Raw genomic sequence first — 25366 nt, forward strand, 5'->3', positions numbered from 1 at the left:
CCATAAAAGTGGTTTTGTTCTCAGCGCGGCAAGCTAAAAGGATGCTGTCTGTTGCTAAGATACTAATGTGTCATAACCAGCGTGCTCCTGCCGCTCCTGCTCCCGTGATGTCACACTGGTAGTGGTGATGTACTGATAATACCAGTGTAAGATTTTCATTCATAGGTGGGGACCGGCTGGAATACTTTTACTCATTGATTCATCGTTCATGGATGACCAACAGATGCAATAAGAAGTGCTCATAAAAATTAACCAAATATCTGATAGCCTCTACCATTAACAGACACACTAAAACGATTCATACATGCTGTTACAATGCACTAGGGCAGGTGTTTAAGTAAAAACAAATGTGCCTATAATCGTCAGGGCTGATATCAGCAGAGAAAAACTATATTTCCACTGCTCAGATGTTCTGTGCTATAATTTCATTCTGGCAAAGTGTGGCATGTATTTTTCCAGCATGTGTTTTTTAGTTTGATCGGCTAGCAACAAAAACAAAGGGAAGCTACCTAACTTTCAAGGCTTCACGAAGGAAAAACACTTTTAATATCTTCCAATGGAAGCTGCTGACACCATAACCTGCTGTACCGTCTCCACTGGAAATTATTTACTGCAGCTGTAAACACCCTGGACCTGCTATTAAGACCATATCACCTCCCTTTTAGTGTGCCATTATGTTATACAAAGACCTTGCACTTGGTGTGTAGGAGAGTGGAGCAGCTCTATAGGCTATTGAATGAGTGCTTTCCAGGTATGCGTGGACTATATGGCAGGATGACACAAAAAACAAGCATGGCAGCCTTGTCCTGATCTCCTGAACCTGCTGAAGATGTTCACACCCAGTCACACTGCACAGCCACACTACTGGGCAGGAGGGCAGAGCCCAAAAAAAGACCCTGACAGAGAGGGCAAGTTAAGTGTGACTAACTGACTGAGTAAATCAGCATGGAAGCTGTTTCATACTTGTAAATAGCAGTGTGAGCTCTGCACACAGTCATTTAGTCTAATGACATGTACTGTCTGCCATGTTCATGACAGAGGTGACCAATAGGTTGTAAACAGTAATCATTTAGAGTTGTGTTCATTTAAATTGGACATGAGCTAAAAAATAAAATAAAATAAAATAAAAAAACAGCAACCCGCGCGCACAAACGCACTTCTGTGTGTTTCCTCTGATGTTAACCCTGCATAAGGTGCTCAGCAATATGCCACATCCTTCCTTTTCCCCTCATTTAACCTCTCTAAGCAGCAGACTGACCGCGCGTTTCAGCTGTAGTGTCATTTGGGCAACTGAGCAGCCCCTCAGTATCCTTCTAACACCAAACACCACACAGCAGCTAACTGTTAAATCTCTAATAATGAATATCAAAGCGAAACAAAATGTGAAAACTGATGTCACACTCACCTCAGTAAATGACGTCCAACTTCTTCGCCGCTTTTCAGTTGATAATTTCTTTAATTACTGCGCACAGTGAGGAGAAATAAAATCCCCCAAAGCTTGTTTTTTTCTACCAAAGAGTGAAACTTAAAGTTGCTGTTGCCATTTTTATCCACAGTATCCTGCAAGGCGCAACAGTGTGTGGCCGTAAATCATCCTCGTAGCCACCTGGACAGTGTCCTCGCTGCCCAGCGCCACTGATGGAGCGGAATCAAGCTGACGGGAATAGCTTACGACCGGAAGTCCTGCGAGTTCACGTACAAAATAAAACCGTCACTGTCAAGCAGACACAAGCGCTTCCGTTTGAAATGCACAAATGTCCAGAGGTCCAGATGTCCACATGCATGGTACAGATAAACATTGTTTCTGTAACACTGGTAAACGCTCATATTGTATTTTCGATTCCGAGCATATTCTAAATAACTATAGGCCTACTCTGTCGTTTCTGTAATAGGGATATTGATATAGTTTTCTAAAAATCTAATACAGAAAATGCATCGTTCCTCTGGCACTCTCTTGTGGTTAATACAGATATCACGATCCACGTTTGTTCATCAGTTCATACGGTGCAGTTACATTACTAGTGATGAAAGAAGTAAGACATTTTACTTAAGAAAATGTAGCTTGTTTTTAACATCAGAATGTACTTAAAGTAACGCAAGTACTCATTGTGCAGCAAAATAGTAGTATTATTAAATTACTACTGATGGATTACTGTTCATGTTTCATGTTGGAGGTGGTGGCAGACGAAACTACTTTATACACTGTAGTTTTATCCTTAACAGTGGATTAAAAACTGATCACATGTTGAATGTAAAAGAAGAAAAGTGGAAGAAAAACTGCAATATTTCCTGTGGAAATGTAGTGGAATAGAAGTAGAAATACTCAAGCAGAGTGCAAGTACCTCTAAACTGTATAGTACTTAAGTAGATGTTACATTCCACCACTGCACAGTACCCACAACAAACAATGATTATTCATATGGAAATGAGGGGAAACAACTATAATAGTGCTGATGGATGAGCATAGACCAGTGCTTGTGAACTATTCTCTAAAGACAACAACAACAACAGTATGGATGAAGCCTAAGATTCAGTCATGAAACTTCTTGTTCTTCTTGTTAAGTGCTTCTGTAAATCCTTAATACATGAAAGGAGAAGCAACTGCACCACCAGGTTTAACCACAAGAGAGTGCCACATGAAAGGGAATCATGCGATTGTGTTCGGCCAAAATTCACCACTGGCAAGGACAACTGTTATTTCAGCTGCTCTTGTTGGCAGTAGTCAGACTGAAATAAGAGTGTATTAAAAAGCACGCTTTGTGCAAGGAGTAGGGGAAAAGGTGACTTATCTGCTCCAGAAGATAGAAATTATATTGACATGCTATCTTAACTAAACAGTGAGATCCATAATAAGTATTACATTTTGAGTGTAGATTGTGAGCATGATTTATCTGTTACTATCAAAACAAACACACATGAGTAAAATCTATCCAATGAAGTTAAAGTCAAGGGAAACTGGACTCCTCTGTTCAATGACGGCTTCTCGACCCGGGTGTAGATGGCTTCCTTGACACCTCTTTCAAACATCCATCTTCTCTGTCTAAAATGTGCACCTGGTGGTCCTCAAACGAGTGTCCTCTGTCCTTCAGATGTAAGTAGACTGCAGAGTCTTGACCTGAGGAGTTGGCCACCCTGTGTTGAGCCATGCGTTTGTGTAGTGGTTGTTTGGTCTCCCCAATATACAGGTCTGTGCATTACTCACTGCATTGGACCGCATACACTAGATTGCTTTTCTTGTGTTTGGGTGTGCGGTCTTTGGGGTGGACCAGCATCTGTCTTAGTGTGTTCTTGGGTTTAAAAAACACAGGGATGTTGTGTTTGTTGAAAATCCTCCTGAGTTTCTCTGATACTCCAGGCATGTATGGAATCACAATGTCGTTGCGTTTGACCTTGTTTTCCTCCTCCCCTGTAGTTTTGTTCTTCTTGGATCTTGTGGCTGTTTTCACAAAGGTCCATTTAGGGTATCCACAGGCTGTAAGTGCCCCCTTCAGGTGGTTCTGTTCCTTCTCTCTGGCTTGGGCGCTTGTTGGTATGTTTTCCGCTCTGTGGTGCAGTGTTCTCATGACCCCTAGCTTGTGCTCCAGTGGGTGGTGTGAATCGAAGAGTAGGTATTGGTCTGTGTGTGTGGGTTTTCTGTAAACACCAATCTGCAGGCTCCTGTCCTCTTCAATGTGTACAGCGCAGTCCAGGAAGGCCAAACTGTTGTTGTGAACATCTTCTCGTGTGAACTTGATGTTACTGTCCACAGAGTTGATGTGTTCTGTGAAGGCTTGCACTTCCTGGCTTTTAATTTTGACCCAGGTGTCGTCCACATATCTGTACCAGTGGCTCGGTGCTGTTCCTCTGAAGGAGTTGAGGGCTTTATTCTCCACTTCTTCCATGTAGATGTTTGCCACAATCGGGGATACCGGTGAGCCCATGGCACAGCCATGCTTCTGTCTGTAGAATCACCGTTGTACTGGAAGTAGGTGGTGTTTAGACAGAGGTCGAGTAATTTACAGATCTGGTCAGGGCTGAGGCTAGTTCTGTTGTCCAGGGTGTTGTCTTGTGTTAGCCGTTTCCTAACGGTTTCTACTGCCTCTATGGTGGGGATGCAGGTGAACAAAGAAGTCACGTCATAGGATACCATGGTTTCATCTGGATCTAGTTTTCGTCCTCAAACTTTGTTTACAAAGTCAATACAGTTTTGGATGTGGTGAGGCGTGTTTCCCACCAAAGGAGCTAAGATGGTAGAAATGTGTTTGGCAATGTTGTAGGTGACCAAGTTAATGCTGCTGATCACTCCATCACTCCAGTTCTGAGGTCTTTACATTGGCTTCCTGTATGTCAAAGAATTGATTTCAAAATCCTGCTGTTAGTTTATAAAGCACTAAACTAAAAGACCTCTCAGGTCGTCTGGGGCAGGTCTGCTTTCTGTCCCCAGAGTCAAAACTAAACAAGGAGAAGCAGCTTTCAGCTATTATGCTCCGTATATTTGGAACAAACTCCCAGATAAGTGCTGGTCTGCTCAAACAGTCAGTTCTTTTAAATTAAAGTGAAGACTTTTCTTTTTACCATTGCTTTTAATTAAATATTTAAGATTTTCTTTTTACTGATAACTTACACTGCAGTGTAACTTTTACTGTCCTGTTTTCTTTTTCTTTGTTTTTAGCTTTGTATTATTTTCCATTTAACTCTTTTAACCCTGATTGTAACTTTAACTTTATTATATTTTATGTTGCTTTTAAACTTTTACATATTTCCCAGTTGCTTTTATGTTTTATGTAAAGCACTTTGAATTACCTTGTTGTTAAATTGTGCTATACAAATAAACTTGCCTTGCCTTGCCTTGATAATCGGCCTGAGTGGGGCTCTTTCTTTGTGTATCTTGGGTGGCCCATAAATGCATGGAATGGCTTCTCCAGGATACAAACGGTAATATTGTTCACAGGTGATGGTGTTGTCCTTCTGTAGCTGTTGTAGACATTCTATGGCCTTTTTCTTGTATCTGCTGGTTGGGTCTTGTCTCAGTGTCTCATATCTGTTTGTGTCCATTAGTAGGTCTACGCCACCACTTATCCCCCACTTACAATGCTGTCCTTTCATCACTTCCCAGGAAACTCAACAAACGTAACCTATTGGCCTCAGCTGAAGATACCAACGATGGTGGTTCAGTCTTGGCCACAGGTAGTCTTAACGACTGTAACGACTGTCGTTACAGCAACCAGGAACACTAACGAACCAGCGGTATCGATGACCCTGGCAAACGACCCCACTGAGGTTAAATAGCTGAGTTTCCCTGCCAGTCAGTCAGAACTGAAGAAGTCCTTTGGATGAGGGACGAAACGTCTTCCAGTATCTTCAACCAAGTCCAGCTGCCCTTGATTTTAACCTTCGTTGGATAACTATGACCTGGATGACTGAGAATCTTCATAGACATGAGTAAAATCTGTTTACTAAACAGTTTCAGTAGATTGTGTGTGTGTGGTCTGTTAAAAGAATATGTGTGAATAATATGTGGAAATGTTGTGTTTGTATTCTGATAACATATTATCTCTGAAATAATAAGACGAAAGGAATTAAAAGCAAGTTTAATGGCAAGTTGTGAAGAAAAAAAAAGAAATAATGAAAGTCATACAGTAAACTAATTGTGTAAAGGGTAAAAAAAGGCCAAAACTCCAGCTAGTCTTTTTTTAAATTTTCAATCGACATTTCAGTGCAAGTCAGAATGAATGAATATCAAGAATAAAGACAATTTGACATGAGAGACCTCAAACCTCAACTTGAACACAAACTTGTTAACAATAAAATGCAACAAAAAATACAAAACTACTTTCAACAGATGAGTAACACAGTACATCGGTGTTTATAAAAATCAAATGTCTTGGATGTGATTATAATGAAACTGAATGAAGTGGAAAAGCTAGACAACAATACATGAGTATAACATTATCAGTAATCGAAGAACCTTGTGGCAGTGCTGAGACTCATATCAGTAGCTGACACAGTGTGTGCTTCTTCTGAGTTTCCGCCATGAAACATACACAATTCCAATTAGCATCATCTATAATTTACTTATGTAAAACATTACAAAGTCAATTACAATTACAGCTAAATAAATAACTTCTTTCTTAAATTTCTTTCCAAAAACAGCAGAAATAAATACGCAAATTGGATAGAGGCCACAACCAAAAATGAACAAATGGCAGAGAGGGGGGGGGTCCTCCCTCTCAACTGTTCGTTACTGTGAGTTAATGATTCATTGTGTTTTCACTATGTGGCCTCTAATTATTGTAAACACATTACAGTGCAAAGTGACCCAGTGTAACCTGTTTACATAGAGTTATTATCTATAGGATGACTTTTGGGAAACCAAGGAATACTTTACATCATGGCCTCTAGGTTCACTGTGTGGTGGGTTGGCAGAACAAGCAGGGACAGTATGTGCAAAGAGTGGTCCCTCTACCAGCTATCTCAGGTGCTGATATCATTAATCAATTATCACAGTTTCACAGAACTTTGAGAAGTTTCAGTTCACTACAAAGCTCCATTAGCCTAAATCATATTTATCTACAGCTCCCAACAGAAACACAGCACAACATCTTAAAAATAAGGAAACATGTCTCATACAACCACAAATTAGCGCTTTGTTTTTAAGTGGCTTATTTAACCAAATCCAGTCCCATGTGAATACTCAGCCATTTGTGTGTTGAGTTAGAAGCAAGCATAAAGCTACTTCGATATATTAACAAATATTATATTCATTAAATATTTTAAATAGTTAATTTCCAGAGCACCAGTTCACTTATTTGATCATTTTAAGCCCTGCAAAATATTCCGATAATATCCTTATTGGGACCTTTAGGTTTACTGACCGGATTTTATTTTAAGTGCCATCAAAAAAAGTATGTTGTCATTGTCGAGTCAGTCCGAGCGAAGGAACTGTCAGCTGATTACGCCAGTTTACCATGGTGAAACTAGAGGCCATTAAGTCATAATAACAATTCATAGTCATAGATTCGAGTATGTCTTTAAAAACAGATGTTTTCTCAAAAATAACACATTCAACTTTATACCTGTACTTCCCAGTGTTCCCTCAAGCAGCTTAAGATAAAAAAATAAACTGAAAAACATTCTATATATATATATATTTACACACAACACAGATCACATTAGGTGGATGAGAAATTCAGCCTCCTGTCCCTCAGACTGAGCATCTGGGCATCACTGGAAGAGACATGGTTTCTCCACAGCCTGAAAAGCACAGCGGCAGACAATTCAATATTCACGTTTAAATATGTTTTTAAAATCCAAATATAGCTGATTGGAAATATACAACAGGCATTAACAGCACATTATAAACTGTAGTCAAAAAGCAGTGACACAACATAAATGTTCAATTTGCCATGAGCAGACAGTGAAAGTGATTAAATCTACATCAGGGCCCAGTTGTTCAAAAAAGTTTATTCTGGATAAGAAATCCCATGTTTTGCTATCCAGGATCAAGTAATCCGTCTTGCTTTTGTGCCGGTTTTTCAAAGCAACATTGGATTGAATCACCGTGATCCAGATATAAACTTTTCAAGATTACCAAATCCGTATTACCAGTGCTCTAAATGGGGCTACATGTCACAATGTAGTCTGTTAGCGATATAAAGAACAACAGGTAGATTTGCCAGCGTGGAGTTACTGACCGGATTACTTTACACCACAGAAAACAGCACAATTAAAACAACGCAAACATTTCCTTCCATTTTAAATGAAATTAAATGAAACAGTCAGACTCCTCATCTGACCACAACAAACAAATAAAAACAAACAAATAGGCTATACGTTTTTTCATCAGAAAAAGGCTAAATGTCCACTGGTTAACAAAATTAAAAACATTCAGAGTTCTTAATTTGTGAAGAGACCAGCTTTTTGAAGCCTTGCTTTTAGGAGGCTGATCTCAGAGGGAGGGACTGACTGGACATGTAATAAGGGATGCCATTGTTAGAAACCCCTTTGGACTGGTTCACCTCTGATGATTTTGTCAGTAAGTTAAAATTAAATATATTCTTTTTGTTTGATATTGACAGCTGTTTGGGTTTGGGTTTATTTTTTATTTTACTGCACTGAAAGGCTTTATAGGTAATGTCTACTTTATCTATTTTATCACTGTAAAGTTTGAACAAATCAAGTGCAAGATATAAATAAATGTATATATAGGCTACTACATGATAAAAATGTTATATTATTTGACCAGTTTTAATACCCCAAACTGAAGTTTTGATCCAGATCAAAACCAGGATTGGATGAGGTGATCTAATACTTAAGAATCCTTTTTTTTTTTAACAACCCAAGATTTGATCCAATCAAATAGCTGAAATTCGATCGGATTAAACTTTTTGAACAACTGGGCCCAGGTGCCTGGGCACTGTGACAGCAACTTTACCTGATGAGCTTCAGAGCAGGACACGACTGTAAGGCTCTAACCAGGGCCTCAGCACCAACAACACTCACAGCGTTTGACTCCAGGCTGGGGAATAGAAACACATACACACATATCGCTATCATCTCTAATGGTGCTTTCAGACCAAAAGCGAAGTGAGCGTTTTGGGCGGTGAGTTTACATACAAAGTCAATTCAAAGATGCGTAGAGCCGCGATTTCCTGCCGGGCGGCGCAAAGGGGGCGGAAGGAATTCGCATGAATTGAAAAGTTTCAACTCAAGCGAGAAAGTCACATGACGCTGACTCACGATAGCCTATCAGTGTTGAGCTTGTCCGTACATCACCAACGGTTACAGAGCGTTGTGTGGAGAGGGCAGTGAAGAGCGGGAGATTGATAATCTGCTGGCCAGGTGAGAGCTGCTAAACTTGGGGGAGAGGAGCAGGGAGCAGCGCTGCAACCTTTGGACAAATAAACACCTGTAGTCGGTCTGGACTGTGCTCTGACAACTACGCCGTTTACTCGTGGGAGGAGCTCGGAGTAAACTGCTTTTATTAAATTAGCTTTTTACTTTAGTTTTTGGGATTACAACATCGATTTATCTTCACTGGAGCTTCTCAGCAGCTAGCTTCAGTGCACATCCGGTTCCAGTGTTGTTGTTAGCGCTGTTAGCTCTGTCAGACTACGACTTCATATTTATATAAAAACCGGACAAAACTGGACATTACTTGGAGAAAAGAAAGCGAAGAGATTGAACTACCTGGTGGGTTCAGAAAACATGTGTCTGTAACTTTATATACATTACATACATTATACTTTACTGTGACCAAGTTAGCATAGAAAAGCCCTGATCGATCCAAACTCCATTCAGAAAACAAACATTTCAAGTTTTTGTCCTGCTGTCTTGCTGACAGACCTGACAAAGCATGAGTTCATATGTTTAACAAATCTGCATTATATTGTAGTTATTTCGGCATCAGTTTGATCCGTTTATTGCTATTTAATCACAGCAAAATGTTTAATTTGGGCTCATACAGCTTTAGTAATGGCGAGTTGCGTTTATTTGGGGGGAAGAAAATGATAAAGCTTTAGGCATGAATCTTAAAACTGTTTCCTAATATTGAAATAGAACATGAAAATAACTACTACTGGTTTGTGTGTGTGTGTGTGTGTGTGTGTGCTCACAAACTTACTCTATGCTGGTCAGCTTCTGACAGAGAGGCATAACCCTGGACAACGTCACTGCCACTTTATCGCCACAATTATTCCACCCCAGACTAGAGACAGAGTGATACACAGTCATGTAGCATTTTTGAAACAAACAATCCCTCTTAAAATTTACAGTAGATCAGGGCTGACAAACCTCACATTACAGATCAGAATCAATCACAGGGGGCTAAAAGCTGCTTTGCAATTGTTTATTTTCCCTGTATTCAACCATCCTTTTATATCACATTAGTTAGAGAATAAATTCACTGTAATATAATCAAGAACTGTGTGTGTTGCCTATTTCTACGTCCCTGCCAAGAGAATTGACCCTTTAGATATGAGACTGACTGACTGATTTAAGATATAAGAATTACGGCAATAGGATTAAAAATTTTTGTATAGGCCTATATCATTTTTGTGCACTTTTGGAGTGTTTGTTTTGCATCTGCATTTCCTCAGAGCTCTGACTTGATTTATGTTTATCATCATGAAGCTCTGCAGTAGCTCTGAGTAACTGGAGATATGAATTGAGTATATTGGTATTTATTTTCCAGATTATTCCCCTATAAACGTATCTTCTGCTTTCATACAAGGCATGACAACTTTTTATTAAAACACTGAATCATCTCTGGAAAGGTAGTTGTGATATGACGATATGAAGGGCAGCCCTGCTAGCAGTCTATGTTTTGTTTTTTAAACACCAGCGTGTTTCTTAATCATGAATATTTTACAGCATTTAATCTCCACAACTTCTTCTTGTTTACAGTGTTGTTCGTCAGACAATATGCTTCACTAATGGACCAATGAGCAAACACTATGCACAGGTAGTACTCATGGGAGTACACACACACACACATATATAATAAGTTATTTTAATATTTATTTTAAACAATAAGATAAAAAAAGATCACCTTGCTTGTCCGTAACAACAATACAAATAATAATACCAACCAACTACTATGTCTTCAACACAGTAACCAGGGCCTTGGCTCCATACTTCATTTTTTCGCAAGGTATTTAATGACATACTCTATTGGGATCGGTATCACTGGTTTTGGTACTGGTATCATACAATACCCAACCCCATTACCCCAGACAAGCCTATCAGACCCCATCACCCTTTATATTCATTCAACCTTCCTCTATCATCTATACATTCAGAATTTTGATTAAACCTTTAAATAACATTTTGTTGTGGTGTGGTCCTTGCTGGTGAACACACAGTTAAACCATCTGATGATCTTACATCTTGACGGCTCTAGACAGCTGAGCACACCACAGGTCTTTTGCATTGCAATGTTTGGCCAGTGAAGTTGTGCCCTTGTAATGTTTGTTTTTAACATTATTTACTGACAATGTGTTGTATGATCATTTTTAATCTTACCCCACATCCTGTATGAGGGGGCAGTGGGTCAGACTGGCAGCTACAGCACACAGCTTTGAAGTCCCGACAGAGGTCAGACTGAAAGACCATGCAAGGAAAAGAAATAAGTTATTTAATATAAGATGAATAAGCAGTAAATCTAGTCATCCATCATAACTGAAGAGCCTTACTGAATCCTGGTGAGGTTCTTCATGCACATTATTGCTTTGGACAGACTCACTGACCCTTCATCTCCAATACAGTTTTCTGAAATACTAGAACATAAGAACATAAAATCTTGAGAAAAGTCTGACAAATGTAATAAATGGCAATGAGAAATTTGAACTTGTGCGTGACTCACTCCAACACAGTGATGTGTGTCAGTGACGGTAGGACAAGGACCATCCTGGCAGCTGTGAGATTGCCCAGACTGTTACTAGCCAGACTGTAAGACAGCCCCAACAGACGTTATAAATTCTGTATTCTTCTCCTTAACCAAAATACACGATACAAATAATACAGTAATACATTTTATAAAAAAACAGCTGAAAGGTTTATATGCAAAAACTGCACTTTAAAATATCACAAGAAGACGAAGAAGAAGAAGTGTTTACATGTGGACCAAAATGTTATAGAGCTTAAAACAGGGTTCTCCACGCATCTTCCACCAGTATGCAGCTGAGTCAGGTGCTTCTCTGTTCGAGGACGGCAAACTTCCAAGGAAAAAAAGGAACTGGGGCACATGAATGTACAGATTACAGCCTTCAATAGTGCCAACACACAACAGGTGGAGACATTATCAACACTGCTCCGCAGAGAGGCACATCCTGTTCACACAGGCGAGCCTAAATGAAGAACAGAATGCGTTGCGTTTCCTCTAATTATTAAACTTGATGGATGCAGTACTTGTACTTCTTGTACTTTCTATCTTACAATCTTTAACATATATCTGTGTTCGTTTCTGATGTGATGACAGTGCATGATTATTTGAAATCCTCCAGTCCCTTTTTTGCCTTGAATGATAATGATGATACAGCTTCTTTTGTACAAGCAGTGCAAAGGGGAATTAATATATGATAGAATTTTACATGTCACCTCTTACAAGGTGTTTTCATTGATTTTCCAAAAGAGCATTTTCAGGATTGAGTCACATATAAAATATGTCATCGTGTCCTTACTGGAGCTCCTCCAGGCAACTACAGCTGTTCAAAGCCTCCAGTAGCTTGTCTCCTGATTGGTCGCTGATACGGTTCTTTGATAGACTGGAAGACACACACACAAACACACATCATTAAATGTAAATAAAGTAGTTTTTCAATTAGTTGTCTGAGCATGCTTAGCCGTCTGCCACAGTGTCTTTTTTATAATACCACTGGGTGGCACTAAAGGCAGAGTTGTTTAAATTCCACACATAGTGATCGGGAGCCATAAAGCCATAAAGCCATTTCACCTAATGAAGGCCACACTCCTGAGCCAAAAGACTGTGGCTGTCAGTCTAGACCACCAAGAAGGTGATGACAGCTCAATTAAATGGGCGGTGTGTTTTGGTTGATTGTCACCTCACATAAGTACAATCAAGCACTGGACAAGGCTGATGATCTTCAGGTACGGCTTGACTGTACGCTTGAGCTTAGCCAAAAGTGCAATCAGTTAAAACTTATAGAAAAGGAAGGAGAAATTGATTGGTTTCTAGTAGATAACTGCTGCATGAACAGTTCACACCAGATACTAAGGCTGCTCGATGATGGCAAATTGAAAAATTATTCTTCATTACCCCAAAATCCCTAATAGCCCATGAAATAAGAATGAAGACGAAACGAGTGTCACAGCAATTGTTTTATCTCAATTACCTTGTTTTTATAATCGTTGGAGGCCAAAACTGTAACTTGACATAAGTTTGATAAGACTTGATATATATGTATACTATATATAAAATAGTAAGATCACATAACCTGGTAATAATGGCTTGAAAATGCAGGTATTTGGCGGTAAATAACACTTATTTTACAATAAATATAAATAAATATTATTATAATATTTCATTTGAATAAATAATTTCAGAACATGCACGGAGACATACGAGACAGACAACATAGGTATCCAAATGTTTTTTTAAACAAGACACACAATAATAATAATAATAATAATAATAATAATAATAATAACCTATTAATAAAAGACCAGGAAATACTTTAAATGCCTATAATCGGGTTTATCTTTTTTTTTAACAGTAAGATCTTCATTCTACCTGATCCTCCTGAGCTTTGTCCAAACAGGAAGCAGTCTGGTCATCTGTTCTATTCCTCTGTCAGCCATCCTCCAGCCCTCCAACCTTAATCAACAAGAGAAAGACTGCGTTCAGCATCACTGATCATTCATACTGACATACTAAAATGAGGGCAATCACATCAGTTTATGTACAGCATACTTTATGCTTGAGTCAACTCACTCTATCTCCTCCAATCGGGTGAGGCCCTCCATAGCAGCGAGGAGCTCTAGCACATTGTTTGATGTTCCAGTTTCTGTGGCAATCCTATTTAGCCTGTCACACACACATTGCACAAACAAAGAGTTAAATTTCATGTGTTCACCTCTGCAATCTTTCCCTGAAATTGTTATATTGGTTCCAAGCTAGGAGTGGATATCCCATGGGTTCTTTCCACATAAAACAAGTTAAATGTTAAAAAACGAATTGATATCTCATTTGATTTATGTCCATTTAAGTATGATATGTATTAACATCAAATACAAACAACATTGACATTTGCTGCCTAAGTTCTGACCTGGCAGCTCATCAGTGAGCAACACTTTACAGCCTAGCACTATGAGAGGACAGGGTGTTCTAAATATCTCCTGGGGAGGTGGATTGTGGCTTCAGACCCTACTCATTTAACGATGAGCTTCATGTGGAGCCGATGACATGCTGGCATGACAAAATGCAGCAGTGGCTGCAATGTGAGCAGCGAAGCAGCACTTTTGGCAGCAACTTTGTCAGCAATTCATGACATCATAAATAGGCCGAATTATTAGAGTGGCGCTGGATATGTGTGTGAGTAAAGCCTGTCAGTGTGACTGTAGCAGTAAATTAAGAAGTAAAACACATCTGCCTGACATAGCTTTGCAGGCATAAATCCATTGATTAAATAAACACTTACGACTTCATAATGAGTAGCTATAAACGGGCCACATTATACCTGGTAAGCTTTCAAAATCACTTGGAAAGGTCAGATTTTGGATCATGAATCCATTTTTGTAAAAATGAAGTTCCCTAAGAGTAAAATCGTTACACTCTTCTGTTCTAACTTACGCCAGTTAGTCTTAAATAGGGTTGGGTGCATCAAGTTCTAACGGCTATACAGTAGGCCAGATTGTGTTTCTTACTTGAGACTGCATATAGAGTTGACATTCCTCAGTGCTTGTGCCAGACACACCCTGCTCTCCTCATTCAGCTGCAAGGAGTCCATACTAGGGATGTACACAAACACACACACACACACACACACACACTTGGAACTTCAAGACATTATGGAAGCCACGCTATCTGTATTATATTACAGACATTTTAGTACACATGTTCACACATATGCATATGTGTGTGCGGGTCTTACCAAAGGCCTTCCAGACTGACACACTCTCGCAGTGCTTTAACGACCTGCAGTGCTCCAGCTGCCAACCATACACAATGGGAAAGACTAGAGAAGACAAGTCAAATGGACACATTGTTTGTTGATCATATACTCTATGAGATGGTTGAATCACTGTAAACAAGTTCCACATTATAAACACATGGTGGCGATTGATCATGAGCATAACCACCTGTGAAAACAGTTGACACCTCTACAGAGATACCATTGTGCTGAATGAAACACTTACCTGAGTGATCGTAGACGGGGCAACATTCTGGTCATAATCTGAGCTGCTATGTCACTAATCACATAACCTGATAGACTGGGGAAGAGAAAGAGGAAGATCTCATTTTAATTCATGGACATAACACAAAACTGAAATTTCACTTTAAGAGTTATTTTCATGCATGTCGAGACACAGAAAAGAGCGGTGAAATGTTGGAATTATCTGAACTGGAAAGTAGCAATAAGTCTGTACAGTCAATGCAAGTATTTCATGCTTGGCCATAATTAAAGAGACAACAGTTTGAAACGGTGTTGGATTTCTGTTTTCTTTGTAGCTCAGCTTTCTTGCGACTAAAAAAAAATTACAGTAATGTACACCCAAAGCTTTTTAAACAGGCAGAACCTGCTTGGACATGTTCTTGGTGTCAATGTTACCAAGCCTCCTGAACTGCCTATTATGCACTATGCACAAAACACTACATTACAGTGATAGCGATTGAGCGGAGGAGGGCTATTAAATCAAACTATGAATGAAGACAATGACTGGAAATCAAATGAAAACGCTCCAGACAATTAATAAAATGTGTTTGTGTTGCTCACCTTAAGCACTGAATGGCTGTAGCCTGCTGCACAGCCTCTGAGATCTTCTCAAACACAGTCACACACCCATCTTTGGAACCAAGACTGCAAAAGGTCAAAGTAGATGCTTATCGTGCTCTGTCTGAGACATGAACAAAAGTGTGAAATGTAGAAAAAAACCTAACCTGAGAGAAGTGAGATTTGGCAGCGAGGGCAGGACAGAACAGAGAAACTCAGCTCCCTCTTTACCCAGGCTGTTGTGGGAAAAACTGTGAATAGCGACAACAAACAGAATGCCTTTTTTGCTTTGCTTTCTCACATTTTTAACAAATACGTCTCCCTTGCATACTGACTTGTGCATATTAAATACATAAACAAAACAGAGAGTACTAACTGCAGCTCTGTCAGTAAAGGACACTTCTGGATGATGCTCATCATAGATGCAAGCTGGTACCCCTCTACTGCACAGTCCACAAGGCTGAAGAGGAGGTGAGGGGAGAGAAGAGGATAGGTTAATGCCTACTCCCTGCAGCACCTGTTATCAGCTAAAGAATATAATAGATATTTTTGCAAGGCAAGCAAACATGAAGAAGAATGTTTTAAGCTATATGATAAAGTTATTATATAGTGCAGTCTAAACCACTTTTGTTTATACCGCTCTACTGGCTACTAGTGAGTAGAAACACTATACATATGTTTTTAAGGTTTAAAAGTTACTCTCTCTGCATGATGAGTCTTTGCTCCAAGCAGTGACAATGATTTATTCTCTTTGTGAGCATTCTTTTGATGTAAATAAATAAGAACCCAAGTGTTAGGCAGTAACACCAGGCATGTTTGTGTGTGCTCCTCTCTGTATCTGACTGCCTGGGCTCAACAGAAAGACCTGTGCGTATGTAAGCACATGTGTGTGCTGTCGGGCAGAGGTAGAGGAGGACACACGGCAGAGTGAGGGAGCACAGTAAGGCAGTGCACAGGAAGGATGCCCCGTCTCTAGCACACAGCACAGAAGACACCAGTTCACCAGGCCTTTCCACAAAGCCAGGTGTGGCTGAGATGTCACGCTCAGCAATAAGCATGCCAAGGCCACAGAGTGGTAGAGCAGTGTACAGTCAGGGAGATGTCTCTGTTGACTAGCAGCATGGTGAGTCCATGACAGTCCCTTAAATATTTGGGAATTTACACAGAACCAGGTGCAGCAGGAAAGAGAGCCAAAAGAAGTTGAAAATCAGTTGTTACATGCCATAAAGTCAACTCTGGTCTCTGTTCTTGTGACAGAATGGGATTTTGAATCGATTTCTGATCTTCTCTGGTGAAACTTTTGCACTCTAATTCAAGTTTTTTTTATGTCTAAGTCTAAGACAGTTGAACAGTGTGACTGTGTGTGTTGAGCAATGCCTTGTGTATTTAAAGGAAAAGGGTACCCTATTTTCTCTGTGGCCATTGATGGAGTCGCATCTACAGAATCATCAGTGAAAACACAAGAGCCCTAAACTTAATACAATGTTTATCGTTTATGGGTATTTCAGTGGCACAGATAAGATAAATAAAGATATAATTTTAAGACATATAATAATAATCTGCTTTGAATAATAATTTGTCTGATAGTTTTTTTTCAACAACAAAAATAAATTACCTTGTAAAAAAAGGCTTTAAATAACATCTACTCCTCCATTTTTGAAAAATCCATAACCTATAAATATGCAAACATATTTTTAACAGCTGGACACACATCTCGTGTGTGTCTCCACTGAAAAAAGTCCATTCTTAGTGTGCACTGGAGGTTTCCACTCCACACGACTCCTGCTCATACTGTACATGCCTTAACCTCAGAGAAACTGAAGGTCAAACAACAAAGTCAAGGAACTATTAGCACAACACATAAATTTTAACATGCAACCTGAAATGTGTTACCTGACTGAAGTCAGTTCAGTGGCCGGCATCAAAGACATGTGTATAGTGGTGTTGTGAACCCTGCAGAGTAAATGTGCATAGTACTGTTACACATAACAACAAACATATGGTTTGATATTCTACAGTGAGTTTGAATGTTTGAATACATGTTTCACTACAAGATGTGTATACTCTTCCATCGAGTGTCTTTATGTTTACTTGCATGCACTTGAGTATCTCACCTGATGGCGTGTATATTGCTGCTGAGGTCCAGACAGCGACACACCAATTGAAGAGCCTCTTCAGATCTGATCCAAGACTCCTCAATACTGACAAGGAAGATAGAGTGTAATACTGCTCACTATTTCAACAATATTATTCAGCAGTTCATTCAGCTATTAGGACAGAAACACACAGATGTGTTTAGCCATGCCAAAAAAAAAAATCCGGACTCCATGCTGAGCAAAAGTAATCAAAGCTCCACCTGTCACTACAAGATTACAGAAGGAATACTGATGCAACTTCCTCTCCGGATAATAAGTCAGTACTGTTAAAAAGGAAGAAACAAGCTTCAGCAAAATGTTCCAACATCTGTTGTGACAAAAGCTGGTTGACACTTCCCTTTAGGAGCAAATGGCCCATGCTACATCAACTGTAATCTTTCTCACCTGACACTGAATCCTCTCTGAATTCTGTTCAGCAGTATCACAAAGTCTTCAATCCAATCTGATTTCAGCAAATTGTTCTTGAACCTGTGAACCAACCACAGAGTAATATTGATTTTCACCTGACACATGTAGTGTCAGTCAGTCACGTCTTTATTCAGTAGATGCCCTGCTGATAAATTTCTATAAGCACCGTCCTTACATAAAATATACCTTGAAGCAAAAATAAACACTGCCTTCAGTCAGCTGAAAATCTTGTTTTTAAATGATAATTCTTCAGGAAAAGAAGATATACTCAAGATATATAACTTTATTTTATATTCACCTATGCATTTTTACATGTATCTACTAGTTATTGAGAGGGTTTCATAAGAAAAAGAAATTTCCTTCTTATATTTCACAGTATGTTCCCTATAAACAAGTTATCCTTCAACAGAAGTTGAGTTATGAAAGTCACCAAAGCTGGAATTACAAGATATTTTATCAACATCCAAATAATAATATGTGCATTATAGTTATAGAGAAGCTTTTCATATGATGAGAGCTACAGTACTGAATGTTCTGAACATGGAGGTGCACTTACTCTAGTTTGGTTGGACGTGGACAGGCAGACACAATTTCTGCTAATCTGACCAAATGGTCACGTTCCAAACTACTCTCTCTGACACTGGCAGAAAAGGTGGGAAGGGAGAGAGCAAACAAAGAGTAACTCAACACAAGAGGAATATTCAAAGGGATATGCTGTCTAAATCATGAATGCAATACGCACTGAAACCTTTTAACCACCTTACCTGACAACAAACTGTCTGCAAAGAATGCTAACAATCAGTGCTCTAACCTATTCTGGCATTAATTGTGCCACCATGTGATGATAACATATTGGGAAATTGTGTGCTTGTTTTGGCTGACACTGAACTTTGCCACTTTTCCACATCTGTTTTCCATCTGTCAATGATTGGTCAACGTTTAGAGATTTAAACAGTGTGGAAAGTTATTGTAAGTTCTGGCATATGGGGTACAAGATGAGGAACAACTCATATACCATGTTCCATACATCAAAGGGGCATAGTGGTATTGTGGTTATCACCCACGTGCGTGGTTATCACCAAGTGCTTATAATGTTGTGGTACTAGATTCTCGCCCTACCTCAGAGATTTTTCACAACCTCCATCTTGTGTAAACCAGATGAGACACCTCTCCTCTTCTCCCAAACTACCAGCACACATCGGAAGTGGAGTCCATGGACAAAGAGACAGACAAGAATGAGTGCTTCATTCAAGTTTTTTAATGCTTTCAACAACTGATTTAATTGCTTTTATTTGGTTCCTTTGTTCACTCATTTGCACAATGCACAGACTCACCCGACTTCTATACCAGAGATGTTATCACAGGTATTCAGCACACTGGCCACATCCAACAGCCCTTGCTGTGTCAGGCTATTGTTACTCAAACTGTGGATGAACACACAAGACATTAAAGACCAGAAAAGTGTTACTAAACGTCACTATAAGTTAAATCATTATACATATAAAAAACTATAAATCACATAACAAACAAAACATTAAAAAATCAACCAAAGGAATTTGAGAAATGTAAGGCCTAAAAATCCTGTAGGCATGGCTGAAAAGACTGAAAATATGTCCAGGTTGTAATTAGCAGAAAATTGACTAAATGCTTAAATTTTATAAATATTCGAAATAAAATAGGGATCAACCACATTTCCCATCTACTCTATTGTTAACAAGCACCTTCATTAAAAAAAGTATTTTTTACTGTTTCTTTTGTTCTATACAGGGGCTAAAAATTAACACAGAACTGAAAAAGGGGCACATCAGCGTTTCATAACACGTATCTTACTTGACATAGCTGGTGATTTTGAGCGTTGGTAGAGAATCCACAACAACCTTCACTCCTGCATCGCTCAGTTGGTTACTTGATAAACTGCAGTCAAAAGAAAGAATATCTCAGCATCCATACCAATGGTGTGTAACTAAGGACTGCTAAGTACTGGTATATGCACATGGGTGTGCAATTATGTATAAGTGAGTGTGTGAGTGAGTGAGTGAGTGAGTGAGTGAGTGAGTGAGTGTGTGTGGCACATACTCCAAGTCAGACAGCTGGGGACCTTGCTGTAGGATCTCGAGCAGTTGGTCCAAGTTGTCTCCGTTCAGGCTAAAATGATTTAACCTGTGTGCATGCAGTCAGTCAGACAGACAGGGAGACACTACATACATTAGGGCATTAGGTTAGATAGTCACAGCCAGCTCTGATCAGTACTGTTTGCTGATTGCAAAAAACAGGTCACTCATAATAAGGTAATCAATTACTTCTAGTTTTTCTTCAGGCCATTTTTCTCTCTTCTATGATTGATCATAAACTGCATAAATAATGTGCAATAGGATCTAGTTTTGACTTTTGGTGACTTTCAATGACTGACAGTAAAATGTAAAGTTGACAGCAAACACTAAAATAAAAACACAAAAGGAGAATGTTATTGGCTTTTTACTGTTTGAGAAATTGCAAATTTGCTGCCAAGTTCCGTCTACGGTTGTGGCAGAAGGCACTTTCCCCCAGGGCTGGCAGAGTTTTAAGATACTTGTCATACTGAATGACTTACACTGGCAGTCAGACTGAAAGAGAAACTAGAAGAAGCAAGATCTGATATGATGCAAGTAATGCTTGACAAGTGGCAAACTGAGCAGTCTGAAAAACAAACGCCCCAAAAGTTTCTTTCGGTATACCAGTAGACAGTGCTGATGGCACTGTCAATGGCTGATCACAAACCTGCAGCTGGCTTGTTCTGATTTCACATGGTCAAAATGGATGAAGGATTCAGTCTGAGACCTGAAGAAGAGTTCAATCAGTATTTAGGAAAAACATTATCAGTAACAGAGAACAACAAATGACAGAATTAGTTCCCTGATTATAATTACTCCTAATTGCAGACAGAAAAAAAGGTCAAACTTTGACTTTCAACTTTCCTGTGTTGCATCTATTAAGATGTATCCTGTACCTGAGCTCCACTGAGGTGACTCGCTGACTGGCGGTCAAACAACTGACCAGCATCAGTGCTCCGGTGGTGGATGTGCTGCTGTAGCTGACACTGTGGAAGAAGAGGGTAGGGTTGGTTCAAATGAGAAGATAATCTTATTACAGTAGTTATTGATAAAAAAACAACAAACAAATATCTTTAAGGGTCGTGTTTCTAATTTAACTGTATAGTAACTTTTTGTGATATTTCTTTTATGCATGACAGCGACTTTTTGTGTGGTGACGCTGGCAACAGAATAAAGTATTTTCCGTCAAATCCTTGACACCCCAGAGGTAGTAGCTCAAACTAGGCCGCCGCTTTTGGATCTCAAAGGTAAAGGTGTTTTTTATTTACTTTACATTAAAGCGTCATGCTTTGTTAAAATACCACACGATGTTTGCAGTTTCACACTGGTGTCAAGGGTTTCAGCTGCAAATCATCCAACTTGAAATTGTCTATCTCCGATCACTATTATTTTGCTACCCAAGATGCTCAATATTATACATCAGATGAAACAAAATAAGACTGTGTCCACAGACAACTGATACCCTGTACAGATTTTTGAACTAATAATGAAACAAAATAAACTGCATTATTCATTCTCACACGCTAATCAGTTCATGCATGTGTACTTACTTGAGTCTCAGCAGCGACGTCATCTTTGGCAGGGCTTTCAGCAGATTCTCGACAGCCTCATCTATCAATGAGCTGTGAGACAAACTGACACAAACATAAACGTATATTCATGTCTACCTGTTGGGTTATAATCTTGAAATGATAATGTGCGGACACACAGCAAGTAAACTTACTCTAACTCAAAATCGTAGCAACACTTCACCAATGTTCTACATAGTGTGGTTATACAAGACGGCAGGAGTCTGCTGTTGTTTATCCTACAGCACAAAAGAAGATCATTTATATGTATTTTAACATCAAAGTAATGACTTGTGGTAAACTGTCAGTTAGTTGGAAGCATCTTTTTCAGCTTACAGTACCTGAACATCTTCAGCTGCTGTTTGTCCTCACTAAAAAAGAGCACAGAATTATTTTATTAACCGACAAATGAAGATGCAGACAGTGGCATCCAGATGTGCGGAGGTTTTCGCAGATGCAGCTTTTCTACCTTTTGTCAGGGCAGAACTTCAGGATCACCTGCTCTCTGCCTTCATCACTGTAAAACCAACAGGACAATGTCAGTTTAACAGTGTGCACAATTTAACACCAATTTACAGTTAACTAGACCACTGTCCCACCAATTAATTAATTTCTATGGCATATATACCGTAAGTGTGTTTTAACACATAAATGAGCTGTTGAGCACCATTTGTCAGCTGTCGCAGTTCTAACTGGCATCTCGCCACGTTGGCAAAACAGGTGCTCACTCTGTTGCTGCTCTAATGAAATCATTGAATGCCGAACATGTACAACAAAGAGTACCTGATGTGAATTTGTGTTAGGCTGTCATGGGAGCACAAAGCACGGGCCAGCATCACCACTCCTTCCATGCTGATCCCATTGTTACTGGCACTGAAAAAAACACACATAAAACAATGAGGGGAAGGACTTAATTTAGCTCTAAATAAGCCATTTATACTGAATAATGCCCCGGGGTAAACACAGTAGCTGCTAGCATTGACACATTACGTTTGGAAGCTTTTGGTGAGAATATAACTACCCTACTTTTGCCAGTGAACCAAGATTAGATCAGCTCTGTCTAACACGGTACAGAGTCTTATCTTTTCTTTAAAACGCTTCCTCCTATCTCAAGAAAGAAACCAAGACTGATAATTCCGCGGCCAAGATCACTCATTCTCATGAAATGTACATTATGTAACCTTACAGTATATTAGGGGTTTGCTATAAACATCACAAGTAAAGTATAAGATTTTTAAAATAGTTTTGAATTTTGGTCTTTAGTCATTTTGTCATAATTTTGTCTTACTTGATCTCCTGGATGCTACTCAGACAAGGCAGGACCTCCAACACTTTCCTCAGACCTTTGTTGCCTAAAGAGTTACTGGAAATGCTGACAGACAAGAACGAGGGGTTAAAGAAAGAGTCCAACATGGGTAGAAACAGAAGAGATGCACAAAACATAAACACAGGGCAAAATATCACAAATATAACATTGCATTGTAACTGATGGCCACATCATACTCTGGCGATTGAATGGAATTGCGTAACATGAAAGGTCAGTAGAGAATGATGTCCCAGCAGTCACCGGATTTCAACACAAATTTGCAAATGTAGAAGGACCAGACACAGACACTGGAGAACACACAGTATGTCAGTGTTCATTTTAGCTTGGCAGTTATCTGGACACAAACAGTACACAGCAGTATGGAGTACAGTATATCTATGCTTCAGGTTACTGTTACAGGCTGGTAAATGCTTAACCCCTTGACGCCAATTGACGCAAATTTGCATCATACCTCTTCCTTGCAGACTGCAAGCCAAAATAGCACATGGATTCCCACAATGCCTGTTGGTGCATATTCAATACGAACCTAGGAACCTTTTGCAAGCCCTGGTTTCTCATTTATGCCTTTTGTCGCTAATTTGCATCATACCTACACATACCTGAATTTATATCTTTTCTATGTTCTAAAGACAAATTAACAATCTTCACTCAATTTAACATCAGCTTGAAAGCAAATGAAAACACAAATCTTTTTTTTTTTATTGATCGTAAAAAAAATTCAGGCGTTAAGGGGTTAAATGCTTGGTTTTTCGATGGTGTTTTTGTGTATCTTACTCCAGCAAAGTGAGATCAGAGGAGGTTCCCAAACTCCTCCACACTTTCTCCAGATCAGCAGGCAGCAGACCACAGCACCTGAGACTAACAGAGGCAACAGCTCCACGATTACCACCATCATCACCAGTTATACCAATATTCAGTCACATAAAGACATAATATAAAGCCCGCCCTCCTCAAAAATGTGTTTCGCTTATAGTTGCTTTGCTTGTAATTTGAGCTTCGCTGTGCAGAATGAAGGATGTGCAGAGTTTGACACTGGAAGGCTGTTTTCACATGCATCTGCAAGTGGGAAAGTTTCTCTGCACTTAACACAGAGCTTACAGTTTAACACCTTTTAGGTACAATTGTTGTACAGCATGCAACTTAAAAAAGTGTGATGTGGAAACTGGTTTTTACCTCCAGTTGACACATGCTGAGAATGGACTTGGACGGCATCATGTTTCTAGTAGCTAAACTTTTGAAATTAATCATGTTTGCATTTAACTAAAAAGGAGTAGATGCCAAAAAGATATTTTTTATATATCTAGAGGGGAACATTCGTATTATCGATATCAATGTCATCTCTCTTAACTCGATCTGTACTTGAATTACAAACACACATGAACAATCCTCCCCGTTTAACAAATAAAACAGCTTTTTTCTTAGTTAACACTTTTGAATGATCACTCTCTCTCTCTCTCCAAATTAAATATTATTAATTGCACCAGGATGCTCTCAAAATACTGTTTCATCATATGTTATACAAATAAAAAAAAAGAAATAACGTAATACATACCAGAGTGTTTTAGATATTTCATTTGCAGGTTTTTCTCTGCCTCCAGGAAACACGACAGACACCTGCACAGGGCTCTGTAGTCTGAAGGAACAGCAGTGGTTAAACAACTATTTAAGAATTAAGTGAAGTAATGGGGCTTTTAATTTCTAAACATGTTTCATAACAAAGCAGAAAGCAGTGAAATGATGAAAAATTGTGGCAAACTGACTGTTGCTGACTGTTTTACACATTGACACAAGTGTTGCAGAAGAATTGGACGACTGTCCTGCCTGATGTAAGTAATGATAAGTATGCATTTGTTAGTCCAGTATATTTAAAGGTGAATGTATGTGTGCATTTATAGTATGCGATGCACATTAGAGGTGTGTTTCTACCTGATATGAAGTTCTGTCACAGCGGGACAATCACACAGCAGAGCAGTGAGAATCACCAAACCCTCCACTGAAGAGCAGCTGTCATTCACACTGAAAAGAGACGTCAACAAACTGCTGCTGATCAATTCTTACAGATGCTGAACACCGTTTTATGCACTTGCCTAATCCTTAATAACTAAAAAGTAAATGGTGTATTTGATGTCTTTGTGATATTTTTTAGATAGCGAGGTAAAATAGAGAATAGCAAAATGACATATTGTGTAGCAAAAGTAGTGTAGTAAAAATCTATCATATGCAGGATACACGCAGCTTTATGTCGTTTTTATATGATGTCCTTTGTGATAGATAGTTTGGTATGAATCCAGTCTTACATGATCTTTTTGGTGACTTCGATCTTTGGCAAAACCTGAGTGAGTGTCCTCAGTGTTTCCACATCCCACTGGCCTCCAGACAGACTAGAGTG

General features: G+C 39.2%; 2 protein-coding genes across 3 annotated transcripts in view; both read right to left on the minus strand.

Annotated features, from left to right (window-relative positions):
• Nucleotides 1-1655, minus strand: part of cpne2 (copine II) — a 67423-nt gene extending 65768 nt beyond the window's left edge. Inside the window, exon 1 of the mRNA XM_038707166.1 lies at nucleotides 1406-1655. The gene's annotated coding sequence lies outside the window, so the exon portion shown is untranslated. The remainder of the gene's footprint in view (nucleotides 1-1405) is intronic.
• Nucleotides 1656-5554: 3899 nt separating this feature from the next.
• nlrc5 (NLR family, CARD domain containing 5) overlaps nucleotides 5555-25366 on the minus strand; it is a 38612-nt gene continuing 18800 nt past the window's right edge. For both annotated transcript variants that reach the window (XM_038705345.1, XM_038705344.1), the window contains 35 exons: nucleotides 25275-25358; nucleotides 24904-24993; nucleotides 24530-24610; nucleotides 23752-23835; nucleotides 22939-23022; nucleotides 22434-22523; nucleotides 22120-22167; nucleotides 21992-22021; nucleotides 21806-21889; nucleotides 21633-21716; nucleotides 20979-21068; nucleotides 20750-20809; nucleotides 20069-20152; nucleotides 19823-19906; nucleotides 19327-19416; nucleotides 19112-19177; nucleotides 18549-18632; nucleotides 17969-18052; nucleotides 17543-17629; nucleotides 17322-17381; nucleotides 15805-15888; nucleotides 15596-15679; nucleotides 15432-15515; nucleotides 14854-14928; nucleotides 14589-14672; nucleotides 14362-14445; nucleotides 13430-13522; nucleotides 13229-13312; nucleotides 12159-12242; nucleotides 11342-11425; nucleotides 11172-11255; nucleotides 11002-11079; nucleotides 9602-9685; nucleotides 8414-8497; nucleotides 5555-7233 (listed from right to left, as the gene is read on the minus strand). In XM_038705345.1, the coding sequence (XP_038561273.1) occupies nucleotides 7152-7233; nucleotides 8414-8497; nucleotides 9602-9685; nucleotides 11002-11079; nucleotides 11172-11255; nucleotides 11342-11425; nucleotides 12159-12242; nucleotides 13229-13312; nucleotides 13430-13522; nucleotides 14362-14445; nucleotides 14589-14672; nucleotides 14854-14928; nucleotides 15432-15515; nucleotides 15596-15679; nucleotides 15805-15888; nucleotides 17322-17381; nucleotides 17543-17629; nucleotides 17969-18052; nucleotides 18549-18632; nucleotides 19112-19177; nucleotides 19327-19416; nucleotides 19823-19906; nucleotides 20069-20152; nucleotides 20750-20809; nucleotides 20979-21068; nucleotides 21633-21716; nucleotides 21806-21889; nucleotides 21992-22021; nucleotides 22120-22167; nucleotides 22434-22523; nucleotides 22939-23022; nucleotides 23752-23835; nucleotides 24530-24610; nucleotides 24904-24993; nucleotides 25275-25358 (2800 nt within the window). In that variant the 3' untranslated portion in view covers nucleotides 5555-7151. The remainder of the gene's footprint in view (nucleotides 7234-8413; nucleotides 8498-9601; nucleotides 9686-11001; nucleotides 11080-11171; nucleotides 11256-11341; nucleotides 11426-12158; nucleotides 12243-13228; nucleotides 13313-13429; nucleotides 13523-14361; nucleotides 14446-14588; nucleotides 14673-14853; nucleotides 14929-15431; nucleotides 15516-15595; nucleotides 15680-15804; nucleotides 15889-17321; nucleotides 17382-17542; nucleotides 17630-17968; nucleotides 18053-18548; nucleotides 18633-19111; nucleotides 19178-19326; nucleotides 19417-19822; nucleotides 19907-20068; nucleotides 20153-20749; nucleotides 20810-20978; nucleotides 21069-21632; nucleotides 21717-21805; nucleotides 21890-21991; nucleotides 22022-22119; nucleotides 22168-22433; nucleotides 22524-22938; nucleotides 23023-23751; nucleotides 23836-24529; nucleotides 24611-24903; nucleotides 24994-25274; nucleotides 25359-25366) is intronic.

Source organism: Micropterus salmoides, unplaced genomic scaffold, assembly GCF_014851395.1.
Source record: "Micropterus salmoides isolate LMB-PRFRI ecotype aquatic unplaced genomic scaffold, ASM1485139v1 Ms_hic_scaffold_8, whole genome shotgun sequence".
Classification (NCBI taxonomy): domain Eukaryota; kingdom Metazoa; phylum Chordata; class Actinopteri; order Centrarchiformes; family Centrarchidae; genus Micropterus; species Micropterus salmoides.